The sequence below is a fragment of the Schistocerca americana genome, chromosome 4 (assembly GCF_021461395.2).
Source record: "Schistocerca americana isolate TAMUIC-IGC-003095 chromosome 4, iqSchAmer2.1, whole genome shotgun sequence".
In the NCBI taxonomy this organism is placed as follows: domain Eukaryota; kingdom Metazoa; phylum Arthropoda; class Insecta; order Orthoptera; family Acrididae; genus Schistocerca; species Schistocerca americana.
Genome location: NC_060122.1, coordinates 469,914,235 through 469,934,007, shown reverse-complemented (window position 1 = coordinate 469,934,007; position 19,773 = coordinate 469,914,235). Strand labels below are relative to the sequence as shown.

General features: G+C 38.5%; 1 protein-coding gene across 2 annotated transcripts in view; it reads right to left on the bottom strand.

The window, feature by feature from the left end:
• Positions 1-14,745, bottom strand: part of LOC124612439 (protein arginine N-methyltransferase 5) — a 91,025-nt gene extending 76,280 nt beyond the window's left edge. The window contains exons 1-3 of one of the 2 annotated variants that reach the window (XM_047140649.1): positions 14,464-14,745; positions 7,184-7,302; positions 6,868-7,103 (exon numbers count right to left, since the gene is read on the bottom strand). In XM_047140649.1, coding sequence (XP_046996605.1) covers positions 6,868-7,103; positions 7,184-7,302; positions 14,464-14,552 — 444 coding nt within the window. In that variant the 5' untranslated portion in view covers positions 14,553-14,745. The remainder of the gene's footprint in view (positions 1-6,867; positions 7,104-7,183; positions 7,303-14,463) is intronic. The other variant, XM_047140651.1, reaches the window with a different exon arrangement.
• Between the last annotated feature and the right edge of the window lie 5,028 nt (positions 14,746-19,773).

Here is a 19,773-nt window from a genome sequence, read left to right as displayed (position 1 = left end):
AATGAATAGGAAAATAGGAATGCGGGTAAGCTACTATAAACAGCATAGTGAACGCATTATTGTGGCCAAGATAGATACGAAGCCCACGCCTACTACAGTAGTACAAGTTTATATGCCAACTAGCTCTGCAGATGACGAAGAAATTGAAGAAATGTATGATGAAATAAAAGAAATTATTCAGATTGTGAAGGGAGACGAAAATTTAATAGTCATGGGTGACTGGAATTCGAGTGTAGGAAAAGGAAGAGAAGGAAACATAGTAGGTGAATATGGATTGGGGGACAGAAATGAAAGAGGAAGCCGCCTGGTCGAATTTTGCACAGAGCACAACATAATCATAACTAACACTTGGTTTAAGAATCATGAAAGAAGGTTGTATACATGGAAGAACCCTGGCGATACTAAAAGGTATCAGATAGATTATATAATGGTAAGACAGAGATTTAGGAACCAGGTTTTAAATTGTAAGACATTTCCAGGGGCAGATGTGGACTCTGACCACAATCTATTGGTTATGACCTATAGATTAAAACTGAAGAAACTGCAAAAAGGTGGGAATTTAAGGAGATGGGACCTGGATAAACTAAAAGAACCAGAGGTTGTACAGAGATTCAGGGAGAGCATAAGGGAGCAATTGACAGGAATGGGGGAAATAAATACAGTAGAAGAAGAATGGGTAGCTTTGAGGGATGAAGTAGTGAAGGCAGCAGAGGATCAAGTAGGTAAAAAGACGAGAGCTAGTAGAAATCCTTGGGTAACAGAAGAAATATTGAATTTAATTGATGAAAGGAGAAAATATAAAAATGCAGTAAGTGAAACAGGCAAAAAGGAATACAAACGTCTCAAAAATGAGATCGACAGGAAGTGCAAAATGGCTAAGCAGGGATGGCTAGAGGACAAATGTAAGGATGTAGAGGCCTATCTCACTAGGGGTAAGATAGATACCGCCTACAGGAAAATTAAAGAGACCTTTGGAGATAAGAGAATGACTTGTATGAATATCAAGACCTCAGATGGAAACCCAGTTCTAAGCAAAGAAGGGAAAGCAGAAAGGTGGAAGGAGTATATAGAGGGTCTATACAAGGGCGATGTACTTGAGGACAATATTACGGAAATGGAAGAGGATGTAGATGAAGATGAAATGGGAGATATGATACTGCGTGAAGAGTTTGACAGAGCACTGAAAGACCTGAGTCGAAACAAGGCCCCCGGAGTAGACAATATTCCATTGGAACTACTGACAGCCGTGGGAGAGCCAGTCCTGACAAAACTCTACCATCTGGTGAGCAAGATGTATGAAACAGGCGAAATACCCTCAGACTTCAAGAAGAATATAATAATTCCAATCCCAAAGAAAGCAGGTGTTGACAGATGTGAAAATTACCGAACTATCAGCTTAATAAGTCACAGCTGCAAAATACTAACACGAATTCTTTACAGACGAATGGAAAAACTAGTAGAAGCCAACCTCGGGGAAGATCAGTTTGGATTCCGTAGAAACACTGGAACACGTGAGGCAATACTGACCTTACGACTTATCTTAGAAGAAAGATTAAGGAAAGGCAAACCTATGTTTCTAGCATTTGTAGACTTAGAGAAAGCTTTTGACAATGTTGACTGGAATACTCTCTTTCAAATTCTAAAGGTGTCAGGGGTAAAATACAGGGAGCGAAAGGCTATTTACAATTTGTACAGAAACCAGATGGCAGTTGTAAGAGTCGAGGGACATGAAAGGGAAGCAGTGGTTGGGAAGGGAGTAAGACAGGGTTGTAGCCTCTCCCCGATGTTGTTCAATCTGTATATTGAGCAAGCAGTAAAGGAAACAAAAGAAAAATTCGGAGTAGGTATTACAATTCATGGAGAAGAAATAAAAACTTTGAGGTTCGCCGATGACATTGTAATTCTGTCAGAGACAGCAAAGGACTTGGAAGAGCAGTTGAATGGAATGGACAGTGTCTTGAAAGGAGGATATAAGATGAACATCAACAAAAGCAAAACAAGGATAATGGAATGTAGTCGAATTAAGTCGGGTGATGCTGAGGGAATTAGATTAGGAAATGAGACACTTAAAGTAGTAAAGGAGTTTTGCTATTTGGGGAGCAAAATAACTGATGATGGTCGAAGTAGAGAGGATATAAAATGTAGGCTGGCAATGGCAAGGAAAGCGTTTCTGAAGAAGAGAAATTTGTTAACATCCAGTATAGATTTAAGTGTCAGGAAGTCATTTCTGAAAGTATTCGTATGGAGTGTAGCCATGTATGGAAGTGAAACATGGACGATAAATAGTTTGGACAAGAAGAGAATAGAAGCTTTCGAAATGTGGTGCTACAGAAGAATGCTGAAGATTAGATGGGTAGATCACATAACTAATGAGGAAGTATTGAATAGGATTGGGGAGAAGAGAAGTTTGTGGCACAACTTGACCAGAAGAAGGGATCGGTTGGTAGGACATGTTCTGAGGCATCAAGGGATCACCAATTTAGTATTGGAGGGCAGCGTGGAGGGTAAAAATCGTAGAGGGAGACCAAGAGATGAATACACTAAGCAGATTCAGAAGGATGTAGGTTGCAGTAGGTACTGGGAGATGAAAAAGCTTGCACAGGATAGAGTAGCATGGAGAGCTGCATCAAACCAGTCTCAGGACTGAAGACCACAACAACAACACATCTATTTTGTACGAGCTGTAAATAAAGAGTTGCCACTATTACAGCTCCAACCCTCATATCTTGGTGTAAAACACTTTTCAAGGATATAAATGGAAAAATCACATGGGCTCTGTTGTGAGCAAAGCAGGTGGTAGACCGGTTTACTGGTGGAATCTTGGGGAAGTGCAATCTGTCTACAAAGGATACAGCTTACAAATCACTCATGTGACACATTCTAGAATACTGCTTAAGTGTGTGGGACCCCCACCACATAGGACTATCAGGGGATATTGAAGAAAGGCGGCACAAATGGTCAATGGTTTGTTGGACCTGTGGAAGAGTGTTACTGAAATACTGACGAAACTGAATGGCACATGCAAACATAGATGTAAACTACCCAAAAAAATTTACTTGTAAAGTTTCAAGAAATGGCTTTAGATGATAACTCTAGGAATATTCTACAATCCCCTACAACCGCTCACATACGGATTGTGAGGGCAAGATTAGAATAATTACAGCAAGCACAGATGCATTCAAACTATCATTCTTCCTGCACGCGATATGTGAATGGAATGGGAAGAAACCATAGTATGTGATACAATAGGACATACCCTCTGCCATGCATTTCATGGTGGTTTGCCAAGCATAAATGTGGACGTATAACAGGTCTAGATGAAATCAAATTAACTGTTTGATGTTTTTACCAGCCACCCGATTCCGCTGCATCAGTTTTAGAGTTATGCCTATTGTCAGTAGCAAAGAAATATGCATATAATCCAATACTAGTTGAGGGTGACTTCAACCTATGGAGTCTAGACTGGGATAGCTACGGATTCATTGCAGGGGGCACGGACAAGCAGTCTTGTGAAGTCCTTCTGTACATGTTTTCTGCAAACTGTCTTTTGCAGCTAGTTCAAGAGGCCACACACAATGGAAATAGTTTAGGCCTTGTAAATACAAACAGGCCTGACCTTATTGATGGTGTCAGTACCGAGACGGGGATTAATGATCATGATATCGTAGTGACAATGGTTATTAAAGTTGATAAATAAATCAAGAAGGCCAGGAGAGTATTTTTGCTAGAAAGAGGAGATAAGCAGTTGTTGGACATCATTTGGATCCACTATGATGGACATAGAGTAATTATGGGCCAAGTTTAAACTGATTGCAAATCACACTCTGGATATGTTTGTGCCAAGTAAGTGGATTAAGGATAGAAAAGACCCTCTGTGGTTTAACAATAAAATTCAGAAAATGCTGAGGAAGCAAAGAGTGTTGCACTCTCCGTTTACCAGAGAACATGCAAATATTAGTACAGATTTGTGCAGCTGAAAAAATATTCATCTGCGACACTTACAATTACCATCGTCATACTTTAGTAAAAGGTCTTGCTGAGAACCTGAGAAAACTCGCAAGCAGGTCTAAGGCTTCTATCCAGTTACTTGTTGACCAGTGTGGCGTGGCAACAGGAGGCAGAAAAAGGAAATCTGAAGTTTTAAATTTCGTGTTCAAGAAATTGTTTACACAGGGGGATAGTAGAAGCACACTATTATTTGACCATCGCACAGACCCCAAATGGAAGACGTAGTAATAGGCATCCATGGCTCAGAGAAGCAACTGAAAGAGCTGAAAACAAATAATTGACCATGTCTTGATGGAATCGCAATTAAAAAGTTTTACAAAGAGCGCTCTAGCACATGGACTCCTTACTTAGCTCCCATTTATTGTGAACCTCTCACCAAGTACATACTCTCCAGTGACTGGAAAAAACTGCCAGTGATGTAAAAAGGATAAAAGAACACTTCTGAAAAATTTTAGACTAATGTTCAACATCAGCATGTTGCACAATTCTTGAGTGTATTCTCAGTCTGAATACAATCTATTTCCTTGCCACAGAAAAACTTCTGTCTACAAATCCATGTGATTTTAGAAAGTATCACTGGTGTGAAACTCAGCTAGCCCTTTTCTCACATGATGAAGGGCAACAGGCAGATTCCATATTTCTAGATTTCCAAACAGCGTTTTGACACAGCACACCACTGCAGTCTGTTAATGGAAGGTATGGAAGGAGGTTCCCAGATATTTAAATGGTTCTAAGACTTCTTAAGTAATAGAACCCACAGTCTTGTCCTCTATGGCTAGTGTTCACCAGGGACAAAGGTATTGTGATGAGTTCCCGGGGAAATGTGATGGAACTGCTACTTTCTCTATATATGTAAAGGATCTACCATACGAAAGCGCTGGCAGGTCGATAGAAACACAAACAGACACATACATACACACAATTCAAGCTTTCGCAACAAACTGTTGCCTCATCAGGAAAGAGGGAAGGAGAGGGAAAGACAAAAGGAAGTGGGTTTTAAGGGAGAGGGTAAGGAGTCATTCCAATCCCGGGAGCGGAAAGACTTACCTTAGGGGGAAAAAAGGACGGGTATACACTCGCACACACCCGTCCTTTTTTCCCCCTAAGGTAAGTCTTTCCGCTCCCGGGATTGGAATGACTCCTTACCCTCTCCCTTAAAACCCACTTCCTTTTGTCTTTCCCTCTCCTTCCCTCTTTCCTGATGAGGCAACAGTTTGTTGCGAAAGCTTGAATTGTGTGTATGTATGTGTCTGTTTGTGTTTCTATCGACCTGCCAGCGCTTTCGTATGGTAAGTCACATCATCTTTGTTTTTAAATATATTTTTCCCGCGTGGAATGTTTCCCTCTATTATATTGATATGTAAAGGATCTGATGGACAGGGTGAAAAGCAATCAGCAGCCGCTTACTGATGATATTGTGGTGTGTAGTAAAGTGTCATTGTCGAGTGACTGTAGAAAAATACAAGATGACTTTCACAAAATTTCTAGTTGGTGTGATGAATGGCAGCTAGCTCTAAATGTAGAAAAACGAATGAGTAAGTTAATGTAAATGAGTAGGAAAAACAATTCTGTAACGTTTGAATACAGCTTTAGTAGTCTGCTGCTTGACACAGTCACACTAATTTCATACCCATGTGTAATGTTGCAAAGGGATAAGAAATGAAATGAGCACATAGTAGGGAAGGTCAATGGTGACTCATTTATTGGGAGAATTTTAGGAAAAGGCAGCTCTTCTGTAAAGGTGACTGCATACAGAACACTAGTGCATCCCTTTCTTGAGTACTGTTCAAGTGTTCGGGATCCCCACCACATCAGATTAAAGGAAGACATCTGAGAAATTCAGAGGGAGGCTGCCAGGCTTTTTACCAGGAGGTTCAAACAACACACAAATATTATGGAGATGCTTTGGGAATTCCAATGGGAAAAAATCCCTGGAGGGAAACAACATCTTAGTCAAGAAACACTACTGACAAAATTAGAAGCTTACTGTAAAAAGACTCTACTGCCGCCAATGCACGTTCCATGTAAGGCAGATGTTACAAAAGAGCGACAAATGGTTGTTCATGTTGCTAGATTCCACCACGATTGTTATGTCTGGATTCAGTGAAACATGGGCACACTGCGTGGAAAATACTTACCTATGTTTTCATCGAATCATATGCAGTACAACAAATTACACTTTTCATTCAGAACATTACAAGCCACCAGATAATAGTGATTTGATGGACTTGTGCACATAAAAACAGCAGGAAACATTTCCACAAAGTCATATAGAATTATCAGGTGACGTATTTCAAGTACTTCACATGCAATGTGTTGGAAATTTGGCAAATTTTGAAATTTGGAGGCCTACAATATAAACTGGAATGAAACATACTCCTCCACAAACCACTATTCTATAACTCTTCCCCTCTGCCAGTAACAATTATATCGGTCAAAAATATAAAGACCAGTGAAGAAACCATCAGTTATGAATGAATGCCAGCTGGCAGTAATAATATTGACTTTGTCCATAGCTAACACTCCGCGTCACAATTACTTATGTGATCAGTTTTCCTTACTGTCTAAGCAAGCAGTTGAGAGCAATTTATCTGTATAGCAAGAACCTGTCATGTGCCTTTTGTACCAAATAGTAAGCTCTCCATGCAACCGAAGTATACTGATCTCTACATTACAATGATAGTTACAATGTTCTGCTTGACCAAAGAATGCTACGCTAAGGTGGGTTGGTAGGTGGGGGGAACAACTCTGGAAGTTGCACACACTTATATATCTCCCAAACATGAATGAAGTTTATAATAATACCCTGAGATGTAATTTATTTGCATTATAGATACTGAACTACAAAACTAATTTTACCTGGTAACAACATCCGGCCAGTAGCTTATTATTCAGCAGCCTTGACAAGTTGACATTGTTCGCACTTCTAAGTGTAAACATTATTGCTGGGAGGCCAAGATGAGCAGCATATGCCAATTCTTGTGCAAGTGTTTCCTCTGACTGTTTTCTATAAGTGCCGTCTGGACTATCAACATCTATGTATGGTGAGAGTTTGCCCACAATCATGTTGTTCCAATCTGCAAAAAACAAATTAGCTATATTGTATCAGTCTCACGAATCTGAATCAGAAAGCATAAAAGGAATAACATTATGTAAGTTACAAGATGTAACATACCTGAACTCGACAGAATTAGATCTGACCGAGTGAACGGCCCTGTTCGATCTTTACTTTTCCCATGAAGGAACTCTCTCTTAAACCTCGGATGAACTATTGGTAGACATGCAAAATCATATCTGAAACAATATTTACAATGTTAATCTGAGCACATTCCTCTAAGGAAGAAATGGGAGTCTGTAAAATGTTTCTGAATTCGTTACTGTTATGATAAGTCTACCTCAATAATGGTAAATGTGAAGTCAACATTTGCTTTCTATGGAATACGTGAAGGGTAGGTTTGCAAATATCATGAGAGTCATTTTGTGCCAGCAATTGATTTAGCTGTTCACATTACAGAAATGCTTTAACAATGATTAGAGAAGTTAAATGTAAGATTTAGTGAAATCCTCTAATATTCTGATGAAACAGCCTAACCGTACTTTAAAAGTAAAATTTCTTGTGAAAGGAAAAGGAATCTGTGGGGAAGAACAAGTAAAGATCCTCCAGTAGTTGCAATGAGAAACAAAAATAAATAATTACAAAATCTACAGCAAATGGACACTTCCCTTGACCTACATAGGTCAACGGGAGCTGACGATACCAAAACACCAATGCCTACAGCAAAAACTACGGAAATTGGAATCAAACATTTTCCTTGACCACAGATGACGGTACCAAAACACCTGTATCTACATACAAAAATTGGAATCAGTTATTTCCCTTGCCCTATATAGGTCAACTATAACTACTGACATGAAAAAAAAAAAAACACCTACAAAAAACAAAACCAAAATCACAAACACTCAGAAATTAAAAACTCAAAACATCCCTACGAAAATTAAAACACATTCAATACACAATAAATACACAAAACAATGCAACTCGAGAAAAATAGAGCAATAGACGACATCTACAAACCCAACCAACTCAAACTCTGCACCGTAATGATGTCACACACCCCAACACCCTTATATCATGGGCCAAAGCAGACGGGTGGAATCGGACGCTTCTGTTGACCCAGTAATTCTGGCAACAGACTTAAAGCTATACAGAATTTATCAAAACAAGAGACAGCACAAAAACCTAAGGAACAGGGTAACATCATTATTAATTTAAATGGAAGGGCAATAAATGATGATTAATAATGATTTCTTATGTGTAGTAGAAAACATATGGGCAAACAGTTCCAGAGAAAAATCAAAAAAACTGTGTTGAACAAGCAACATAATAGAAATTCAATCTTGTAGTTGTCACCCACTTCTTCTGAGTCTAAGAAAATTAAGATATTCTTCAAAATAGAAGCTCATCTGGATATGATGATGTTTCCCACAGAGTACTAAAGACTTTTGTCCCCAAGTAATAAGTACCGTCTTTGTTCCCACATAGTAAGCACAGCTTTTAAGTACCGTCTTTGTTCCCACATAGTAAGCACAGCTTTTCCAAAATATGTAATGCATCAGTAACTTCGGGCAGTTTTCCAAGATAGACTGAATTATGCCATTGTTAAACTCCTCTCCAGGAAAGATGACAGGAGAGATGTCAATAACTACTGCCTATTTCACTACTGTCATTATTTTCCAAAATTTCTAAAATAGTTGGGTCGAGGAATATTCAATCAAGTCACTGGCTTTGACCAGTGATGTTTAGTGTATATATGCAGCTTTGTTGTTAGTTAAGCCAATGAATGTGGAAGTGAAACATTTTTGTCCTGGTGACGCACCGATCTGTAGCTTAGCGAGGTCCAGGTCAGGTTGGAAGGTAACTGTTTGGTCGAGAGTAGGTGATGCCAACAAATGTTAAAGTAAAAAGCCTGGCTGTGGTTATACACTGATCTGCAGCTTTGTTCAACTTATAGATTAGGTTGGAAGGTAGCAGTTTGATTATGAGTCGGTGAAGCCAATGATGTGACACTAAAAATAATCTTGTTGTGATGACAGACTAACCAGTAGCTCAACCCACCTGAAAAAACAGCCACTTATTTCATGTTACAGTCATGTTATACAAATAGTATACCTCCTGATACTACTTGTATAAAAAACAATATTAGATAAAAGTCATGGACTTCGACCAGTGACGTAGGAAATATGTGACAAACAGTGCAAACATGGGGAATATAACATGAAATAAGTGGCTGTTTTTTCAGGTGGGTTAAGCTGCTGGTCAGGCTATCATCACAACACTTTTTTTTTCTCCGCGAATAGTTTCCCTCCTGAATTAGACCTGTGGTCTAGGGGTAGTGTCTTTGATTCATAGTCAAAACACCCTCAGTCCCAGGTTCGAATCCCACCGATGTTTACATTTTGATTAATAATCAGCATTGGTGGCCGAAGACTTCCGGCATAAAAAGTCACCCTCATTCTGCCAACGGTCTTGTCAAAGAGGGCGGAGGAGCAGACAGAGGTTCAGGGCACTCTCTTGTCCTAGGGGTGGAGAAACTGCCCCTAAAGGCAGAAGAATCAGCAATGATCAATGGCATGAGAATGCAGAAGGCTATGGAAACCACTGCATTAAAGACACGTAACATGTAGCCAAAGGACATGTGGCCTGTAATTGAAGAAATGTCATGATCTCTCCATTAGCAAAAGATTCCAGAATAGTCCCCTGTTCGGATCTCCGAGAGGAGACTGCCAAGGGGAGGTTACCAGAAGAAAAAGATTGAATAATCAATGGAATGATAACGTTCTACGAGGCGGGAGGTGGAATGTCAGAAGCTTGAATGTGGTAGGGAAACTGGAAAATCATCTAGATATAGTAGGGGTCAGTGAAGTGAAGTGGAGAGAAGACAAGGATTTCTGGTCAGATGAATAACGGGTAGTATCAACAGCAGCATAAAATGGTATAACAGAAGTAGGATTCGTTGTGAATAGGAAGGTAGGGCAGGGAGAGTGTTTCTGTGAACAGTTCAGTGACAGGGTCATTCCTACCAGAATCGACAGCAAACTAACATCAACAACGATAGTTCAGGTATACAAGCCTATGTCGCAAACTGAAGATGAAGAGATAGAGAAAGTATATGACGATATTGAAAGGGTAATACGGAATGCAGCTGTAGGGGAAGAAGTAGGAGAAAAGGTTACAAGAGAATACGGGCTTGGGACAAGGAATGAGAGATGAGAAAGACTAACTGAGTTCTGTAACAAGTTTCAGCTAGTAATAGCTAATAATACCCTGTTCAAGAATCACAGGAGGAGGTGGTATACTTGGAAAAGGCCACGTGATACGGGAAGATTACAGTTAGTTTACATCATGGTCAGACAGAGATTCCGAAATCAGATACTGATTGTAAGGCGTACCCAGGAGCAGATATAACTCAGATCACAATATAGTAGTGATGAAGAGTAAGCTGAATTTTAAGACATTAGTCAGGAAGAATCAATACGCAAAGAAGTGCAATATGGAAGTACACAGGAATGACGAGATATGCTTTAAGTTCTCTATGGCTACAGATACAGCAATAAGGAGTAGCTCAGTAGGCAGTACAGTTGAAGAGGAATGGACACCTCTGAAAAGAGCCATCACAGAAGTTAGGAAGGAAAACATAGGTACAAAGAAGGTAACTGCAAAGAAACCATTGGTAACAGAAGAAATCCTTCAAACGATCGATGAAAGGAGGAAGTACAAAAATGTTTCAGAAATCTCAGGAATACAGAAATACAAGTCGCTGATGAATGAAATAAGTAGGAAGTGCAGGGAAGCTAAGACAAAATGGCTGCAGGAAAAAGGTGAAAACATCAAAAAAGAAATGACTGTCGGAAGGACAGACTCCACGTAGGCCCTACAGAAAAGTCAAAACAACTTTTGATGACATTAAATGCAAGGATGGTAACATTAATAAGAGTGCAACAGGAATCCCATTGTTAAATAAAGAGGAGAGAGTGGATAAGTGGAAGGAATACACTGAAAGCTTCTACGAGGGGGAGATTTGTCTGAAGTGATACAAGAAGAAACAGGAGTCAGTTTACAAGAGATAGGGGATCCAGCATTAAAACCAGAATTTAAAAGAGCTTTGGAGGACTTAAGATCAAATAAGGCAGAAGGGATAGATAAGATTCCATCAGAATTTCTAAAATCATTGGGGGAAGTGGCAACAAAATGACTACTCATGTTCGTGTGTAAAGAATATAAGTCTGGTGACATACCATCTGACTGTCAGAATAGCATCATCCACACAATTCCAAAGACGGGAAGAGCTGACAAGTGCGAGAATTATTGCACAATCAGCTTAACAGCTCGTGCATCCAAGAATAATACACAAAAGAATGGAAAAGAAAACTGAAGTGCACTAGATGACGATCAGTTTGGCTTTAGGAAAAGCATAAGCACAAGAGAAGCAATTCTGATGTAGCAGTGAAAAAAAAAAAAAAATCAGGACACGTTCACAGGATTTGTTGACCCGGTAAAAGCATTCGACAATGTAAAATGATGCAAGATGTTCAAAATTCTGAAAAAAGTAGGGGTAAGCTATAGTGAAAGACAGGTCATGTACAACAGTCAAGAGGGAATAGTAAGAGTGGACGGCCAAGAATGAAGTGCTCATGTTAAAAAGGGTGTAAGACAAGGATGTTGCCTTTCTCCCCCATTGTTCAATCCGTACATCGAGGAAGCAATGATGGAAATGAAAGAAAAGTTCAAGAGTGGAATTAAAATTCAAGGTGAAAAGATATCAATGATATGATTCACTGATGATATTGTTATCCTGAGTGAAAGTGAAGAAGAATAACATGATCTACTGAATGGAATGAACAGTCTAATGAGTATACAGTATGGATTGACAGTAAATCTAAGAAAGATGAAGGTAATGAGAAGTAGTAGAAATGAGAACAGCGAAAAACTTAACATCAGGATTGATGGTCACGGAGGATTTTACCTAGGCAGTAAAATGACCAATGACGGACGGAGCAAGGAGGACATCAAAAGCACACAAGCCACGGCAAAAAAGAGATTCCTGGCCAAGAGAAGTCTACTAATATTAAATATCAGCTTTAATTTGAGGAAGAAATTTCTGAGAATGTACATTTGGAGTACAGCATTGTACGATAGTGAAACATCGACTGTGGGAAAACCGAACTTAAGAGAAGCAAAGCATTTGAGATGTGGTACTACCGACTAAGATTGAAAATTAGGTGGACTGGTTAGGTAAGGGATGAGGAAGTTCTATGCAAAATCAGAGAGGAAAGGAATATGTGGAAAACACTTATAAGGAGAAGGGACAGGATGATAGGACATGAGGGAATGACTTCCATGGTACTAGAGGGAACTGTAGAGGGCAAAAACTATAGAGGAAGACAAAGATTGGAACACATCCAGCAAGTAATTGAGGACACAGGTTGCAAGTGCTACTCTGGAGATGAAGAGGTCACAAGAGAGGAATTCGTGGCAGGCCGCATCAAACCAGTCAGAAGACTGATGACAGAAAAGAAATTCCTCCCGAGGAATTATAAAATCCTCAGTAAATCACAATTTGAATTTTAGGAGAGTTGCTATACCGAGAGTGCCATTTACACATTCGCTCACCCAATTTTAAAAGCAGTAACTAACAGTAGCACCAGCTGGTGTTTTCTGGGACCTACCTAAGGTATCTCACTGTGTGAAACTCAATATCACATTTAATAATTCAAACAATGTAAGCAGGGGAGATTCTTCTGAAAGGGGAGAAAATTTTTGGGGTTCCACAAGACTCAATCATAAGTTCACTATTGTTCCTTTTATATGTAAACAAACTTCTGTCCAACATACAACAGACAGAATTAATTCTTTCTATGGATGATACAAGTACTGTGTTCTGTCCAAAAATACATAAAGCAACAGAAGAAATGATAAATAATATTCATAAAGACTGTCTATTATTGAGAGGTTTTCTGCGAAGTCTCACTCTCAATTTCAAAAAGGTACAAAATATTCAGTTTCCACGTCTAGAGTTATAACTCCAGTGATAAATGGAGCACATAGTGGGGAAACAGTAACTAGAGTGGAAATGTCAAACATCTTTGGTGTCCATATTAACGGAAAATGTAAGCACATTTTGGAACTCTTAAAATAACTTAGTTCTGACAGATTTACACTTCTAATTCTTACAAATCTTTGGGAAAGAGAAATCACTAAGCCCACACAGTTAGTGTATTTCCATTCAACAGTGCCATATAGAATACTGTTCTGGGCTAACTCAACTTTAAGAAAGAAATTCTTCATTGCACAAAAATAGTGCTGTATGAGTAATATGTGGTGCTCAACCAAAATCATGTTTTAGACATCTGTTTAAGGAATTAGACAGTTTGAAGTTTGTTGTAAACAATCCACTGTACATCAAACGATATTATGTAGCTCGACCACAGTACCATAAGGAGGAAAATTACTTTAGTTTCTTCTCATTAAGACGTCTGTAGTACAAGAATGGGTGTCCAACACTGCCCAAAATTTGTCATCAGTTAACAAATGACATAAAATAGCTGACAAACAAATAAGTCAAATCTGAAAACAAACTGAAAAAGCTTCTCCTTCACACCCCCTATGTTGTAGAAAAATTCGTAATTTTGTAGCTCTGTAAAATGAGGTGGTTAGAAATTAATAACTTACAGCAGCAAAAAAATTTTTTCTAGCTCATCAGCATGTAGCCAGTTTCGATGGGAACTGATAATGTGAATGGAAACTGACTAGTTCCACATCATTGCGATTAATCTAATCAATGAATCACGTAACATGAAACTAACCAACGGTGTCCCTTTTCTGGGAAAGTAAAAAGGTATTTGATCGTGCTGTCCTACGATTGATTAGCAACTTCTTATAACCATTAGCGATTTTCCTATTTCCTTTCACATATTCTGTTTCTGAATGGACAGGTTACAATTAAATCACAAAGCAATCGAACGGATGAATGACAAAAAACAGATTACTACTGCTCGTGTAACAGACACATGCGTCCACGGTTACGAGAAACTGCGAACAATACCCCCTAACAATCTTTGAAAATGCTATTACTTACGCGTAATTTTGCTTTATTAACCAAGATTTCGAAAGGAAACGGCAAATTGTATCAGCAGATACGCTTTTAATCATACAGCGGCGAATAAGAACAGCTAATTTTTAGTGCTTGATAAACGACTGGAACCTACAATCAATGCAAAAATGTTATCAACATTCAACGTGAGAGCTTATGCCACCGGTTATCTTGCTCTGTAAACAATTGGTGTACTTTTGAAACATACAAACATAATTCTAGAAGAATATAAAATTCATACCATCATGTAATAAGTGTACCAGATCATCGTTAAAAACTACCGAGTGTTCAATAGAATACATACCCAGATTCGGAAGCGAGCTGAAGACTTGCCCTAATATCCGGAACACTGCAGAAGTCCAAACCACATGAGATTCGACGCGAGGTACTCATTTTTAAGATTAAAGGCTTTAGTACGGCACTGGAAATAGCAACCTTTTCTCAACGTAAACCTCTTAACTCTTAGTTATACGCTATCACCTTGTTACATGATATAAATACAAGGTGTCATCAATAAATATTTCCCTCATTAGGTCAACGCCACTACAACTAACTTGAACAATCCCTCCCTAAACATTCAGCCACAACGAGGTTAAAATCAGTCAAAGATGTTTCATGTCAAGGATCCTCAAGAAACATGTCTTCCAACAAAGCTTAGATGGAAGCCTTCGACAATGAACAAAATTACTTGCGACGTCCTTCACTGCACCCTTAGCAACATTAGCAACGGTCAATCAAATTAAATATAGAACTTAGAAAATTAATCTTGATTTATACAATCTGAAACGCAGTAAATTGCTTGAGAAAATGAATGATAACTGAAGATGTCGTAGTGTTGCTTCCTACTTTGGGAGAAATTTCGGAAAATCTATTCGTTGTAATACAATAGGAAAAATAATTCAAGGATCACCGTAAGTCCTAGGTTGTTTTATGAAGTCTTGAAACACGAACATTTATAAAAGCTCTTTGTTATCCGTTTTGAAACTTAACAATTCCTGTCCTATGAATACATCACACATGTATAAGGAAATTGGGCAAATTAAATGATTTATAATAATTTACAGAAAAACTATCAAAAGTGTGCGACGAATCGGAGTTGGAACTCGAGGTCTTTGCACTTCCTAGGGAAATGCTCTACCTATGTCAAAGGTCCCAGGTTCGAATATCAGTCCAGCACACAGCAAAGCTCTGCTGGGAAATTTCATATTGGCGCTCACACGGCTGTGGACAGAAAATACATTCTGGGTGCAAAACCTACTTTTTAAGCAATTAAAGAAATCCTGTGTGTTTCGCTGAGGAACTTGTTTTTATTGAAACCGCCGGTAACGGAAACATCCAATAAAAACACGGGTGCCATTGGAAGTTTCAAAGTGGATATTGATAAATTTAGTGGATTCCGCGATTTGCGTCAAATGGAAACAGCAATTCATTATGGTGATTCGTTCATAGGAACTCGAGTTCATTATTAAAAGTACGCGCTGGCGTGTGGTCTTGCCACAAAAACCTCCATATGAACAAAAGCACAGTCTAATATATACAGTCGCGACACTCTCGCTGATTTTTGTTATACACCCCGACAACAGCGCCCCAAGCGGTGGAGAAGCTACGCTGCTGAATACGGTATTCAGTAGATGTAAAGAGTATCGTTTATATTCATTTTTAACATGGTTTTTATGAAAGGCAGTGCACGCAGTGCAATCAATTGCAGTAATAATAGGAAGAAGACACCACATTTGTCATTCTTCAGGACACAAGTACAAAAGAACAAGCTCAATTTAAAAAGTATTGGTTCCAAGTACTTGATAAAAGATGCTCTTGATTTATTGATAAGTCAAATCATACACCACTGAATGGAAAACGTGGTGCGAGATGGAAAGATGAAACTAAATTATTTGCACTTAATTTGTTGTATTACAGTACTCAGGCATACAGTTTTTTATCACACTGTTTTAGCCTTCCATCAGTACATACCTTACAAAGGTATGTGGAAGATATACAATTAAATTGTGGGATAAATATAACATATTTCATCTTTTAAAGCAGAAAGTGCAGCAGTTACCAGAAACTGATATAATTGTTAATTTGTCTATGGATGAGATGTCAGTAATGGAAAATTTGATATATGATAGCTCTAGGGATTATGTTATTGGATTTGAAGACATGGGTTTCATAGGTACATCTGAGGTTGCCAATACTGCATTAGTTATAATGATTAAGGGCATCTTCTCAAATTTTAAACAGGCATTAGTATATTATTCCTCCAAAGGACCAGCACGAGCCACCCATGCCTTTTATTGAGATAACCTGATACCACAAAGAATAAGAAAATTGTATTTTTGGAAGCAGGCTTCCTGCAAAGCATAACGTAATGAAAAGTATTGGAATTTGCGCAGCTGAATAAGTATTAAGGAGAAAAAAAGAACATTTTACTGATAACTATATTTGAACACTCAAGAACAAAGAAATTTACAGTGAACACAACAGAATAATTAGCTCACACAAAGAGTGTTAGACAATGCCAAAGAGGTCTATTTTACACAGTGCACTTTGGGCCGTCACACACGAAATATACTGTTCACACAATTCCAACACCCCTCCTTGAACTTATATTTTGTGTGTTGCTTCCACAAGATAGACCAAATAGTCCCACAATCTTCTCAAACTTCTCCCTTTCCAAGGGTTTGGTCAGAAGGTCATCTAACATGTCTTCTGTGCGCAGATAGTCCACGGCAATGTTCTGTCGCTCTATGTGGTCCCGAATGAAATGGTGCCGTATATCAATATGCTTTGTCCTAGCACTAGTAACATCATTTTAGCTAGGTTTATCGCTCCCTTATTGTCACAGAAGATGGTTGTAGGTTCCTCAATTAAATTGGGTTCTATTTCACTTATTAATGTTCATAGCCATAATGCTTCCTGTGTGGTGTAAGATTGTGCCATATACTCGGCCTCTACGGTGCTCAATGCTACAGTTTTTTGCTTTTGACAGGACCATTGATGTGAGGCCCCCCATTAATTTAAAACAGCAGCCAGTGGTGGAGTATCTGCCCCCCAATTCACTCCCCCAGTCCGCATCGCTATATCCTTCTAGTTTTGCGTTACCATCTCTATGGTATTTTAACTCATAGTTTGAGGTTCCTCTTAGGTATCGAAATATCCTCTTTACTGCTTTCCAGTGCTTTTCCTTTGGGTCTCTGCAATATCTGCTCACTGCATTGGTGGCAAAAGCAATGTCGGGTCGAGACGTTTGAGACAAATATAACAGACTCCCTACTGCTTCTAAATAAGGAACATTCTTGTGACATTCCACATCAGTCTCATTTACACTTAACTTCACTCCTACTTCCATTAGAGTATTTATGGGTTTGCAATCACTCATGCCAAATTTCTTTAATATTTTTTCCGTGTATGATGTTTGACTTATGCTCAATTCTTGTCTTTCTTCATCCTTAGTAATCTGCATACCTAAATAACGTTTGACTTCTCCCAAATCCTGCACCTTAAACTTGGTTTGCAGCTGTTTCTTGAAAATTCTCATTTGGCCTTCACTTTCAGTCAGGATAAAGAAATCGTCCACCCATATCGCCATTATTATTATTTCTTCTTTTCTCCCTTTATAGTAAATGCTGGGATCTGCCTTGGATTGCTTCGTATTCATATTTATTAGAGTTTCATGTAGACATCAATTACAGCAACGTCCACTTTGTTTAAGTTCATAAATACTTTTTCTCAAACGCCAAATCTTTTTACTTTCTGATCTGGTTTTTATGGCTTCCCTTTGTGGAATGGCATATATCTCCTCCTCCAATTTCCCATTTAAATATGCCGTTTTAACATCCATATGATGAATTATTAAATTTCGTTTTACTGCCAAGGCTAAAAGATATCTCAATGATGCATACTTGACTACAGGTGAAAAAGTTTCTTCGTAATCTACCCCTTGTTTTTGTGAATATCCTTTTACCACAAGTCTTGCTTTGTATTTTGGTGATGAGCTTTCAGGGTTCTTCGAGTTGAATACCCATCTTGCCTGCAGTGGTTTCTTATCTCCTGGCATATCTACCCATTCAAAGGTTTCGTTCTGATATAAAGATTCTAATTCTCTCTTCATCGCTTCTTTCCATTCTTGAGAGTCTGGGCCACTCATTGCTTCTTCTGTTGTTCTTGGCTCATCATTAAAAGACTGTGCTGTATACATCTCAAAATCCAGATATTCCTTCGGTTTTGGTGCACGAGAAGAACGCCTCACATTGTTTTCTTCATTTTTTCCATCCTCTAACTCATTGTGTAACCTCCCTACCGTAATTTTAAAAGAAAGAAAATTGACAATACTTAATAGAAATGTGGGCCAAGTGTAACCTCCCCACAAAAATTTTAAAAGAAAATAACGATACTAATTAGAAATGCTGATGGACATGGCTCTATGCGTAACCTGCCCACAATCAAATGTACTGACAATGGCAACAAATGTGAAATTCGCAATCTGACTCAATTATAAATCCTTCAAAAAATTAAAGTCCATTCAGTGACAAGAAAATTCAATTAAACCGAAATATCGGTCTTTTTGGCCCTGTGTAAAAACAATCAGAATTAAAGTCTTACCTCAGAATAAATGGATGTCACATATCTGCTCTTGTTGTTGCGCACCACTTGGAGGAACTACATTGCAAATAATAATATTCTCCTTTTTTTTGTAATTCTAGTGAAATTTTTCTTCAAAAAGAAGTGGAATGAAATGGGAAGTGCAACGAGATCTTTAGTTCAAAAAAATTAAACTTTTGAGAAAATGCTTTTGAAATAAAAAATTATTATTGGGAGACTTGTTGGAGAATAATTACAATAAATAAAATTTTTCATTATCTAATGATTATATTAATTAACAGTATACCTTATTCCTCATCTTGACCATTGTTGCCGACCGCCTACATCACACAACCGCACTGGGCTGCTACTACTGACCGACCGCTCTGCATGACGACTACAGACTGAGTACTGCTCTCAACTAGACAGAGCTACAGACTCGCAACGACTGACTGACTGCTACTCTGCATAGCGACAACTAACTCGCAAAGACTACTACTGACTGAGAACCGCTCGCAACACTCGCGCGGTCAAGCGCATACTCTCTGGTCACAGATGCTACAATGCCTCGCCATCGCTGCTGCGTTACATACGTGTTTCATAACCCTCCACTCGGGGGGCAAAAATTTGGCAGCGATGGTGAGTCATTTGGACTTGCCAAGCGCGGCAAAATTTTTCTTTAATTAACAAAATCCTACAACTTACAGAATATTTAAATGTTGTGCACACGCACTAAGTACAAAATATATCAGACAAGGACAAAATGTGAATACTAAACATAGTAGCAAATCAGAAAAAAGTATATACAAACTTTTTGACAGATAAAGTGCACAGGCACTGAAAAAATTCTTTAGCATACGCAGAACAAATAAACAGACTGGCAAGAATAATTAGATGTAGTACATAAAGTAAATGTTGTGCACACGCACTAAGTACAAAATATATCAGACAAAGACAAAACATAGTAGCAAATCAGAAAAGTATATACAAATTATTTGGCAGATAACAAAGTGCACAGGCACTGAAAAAATTC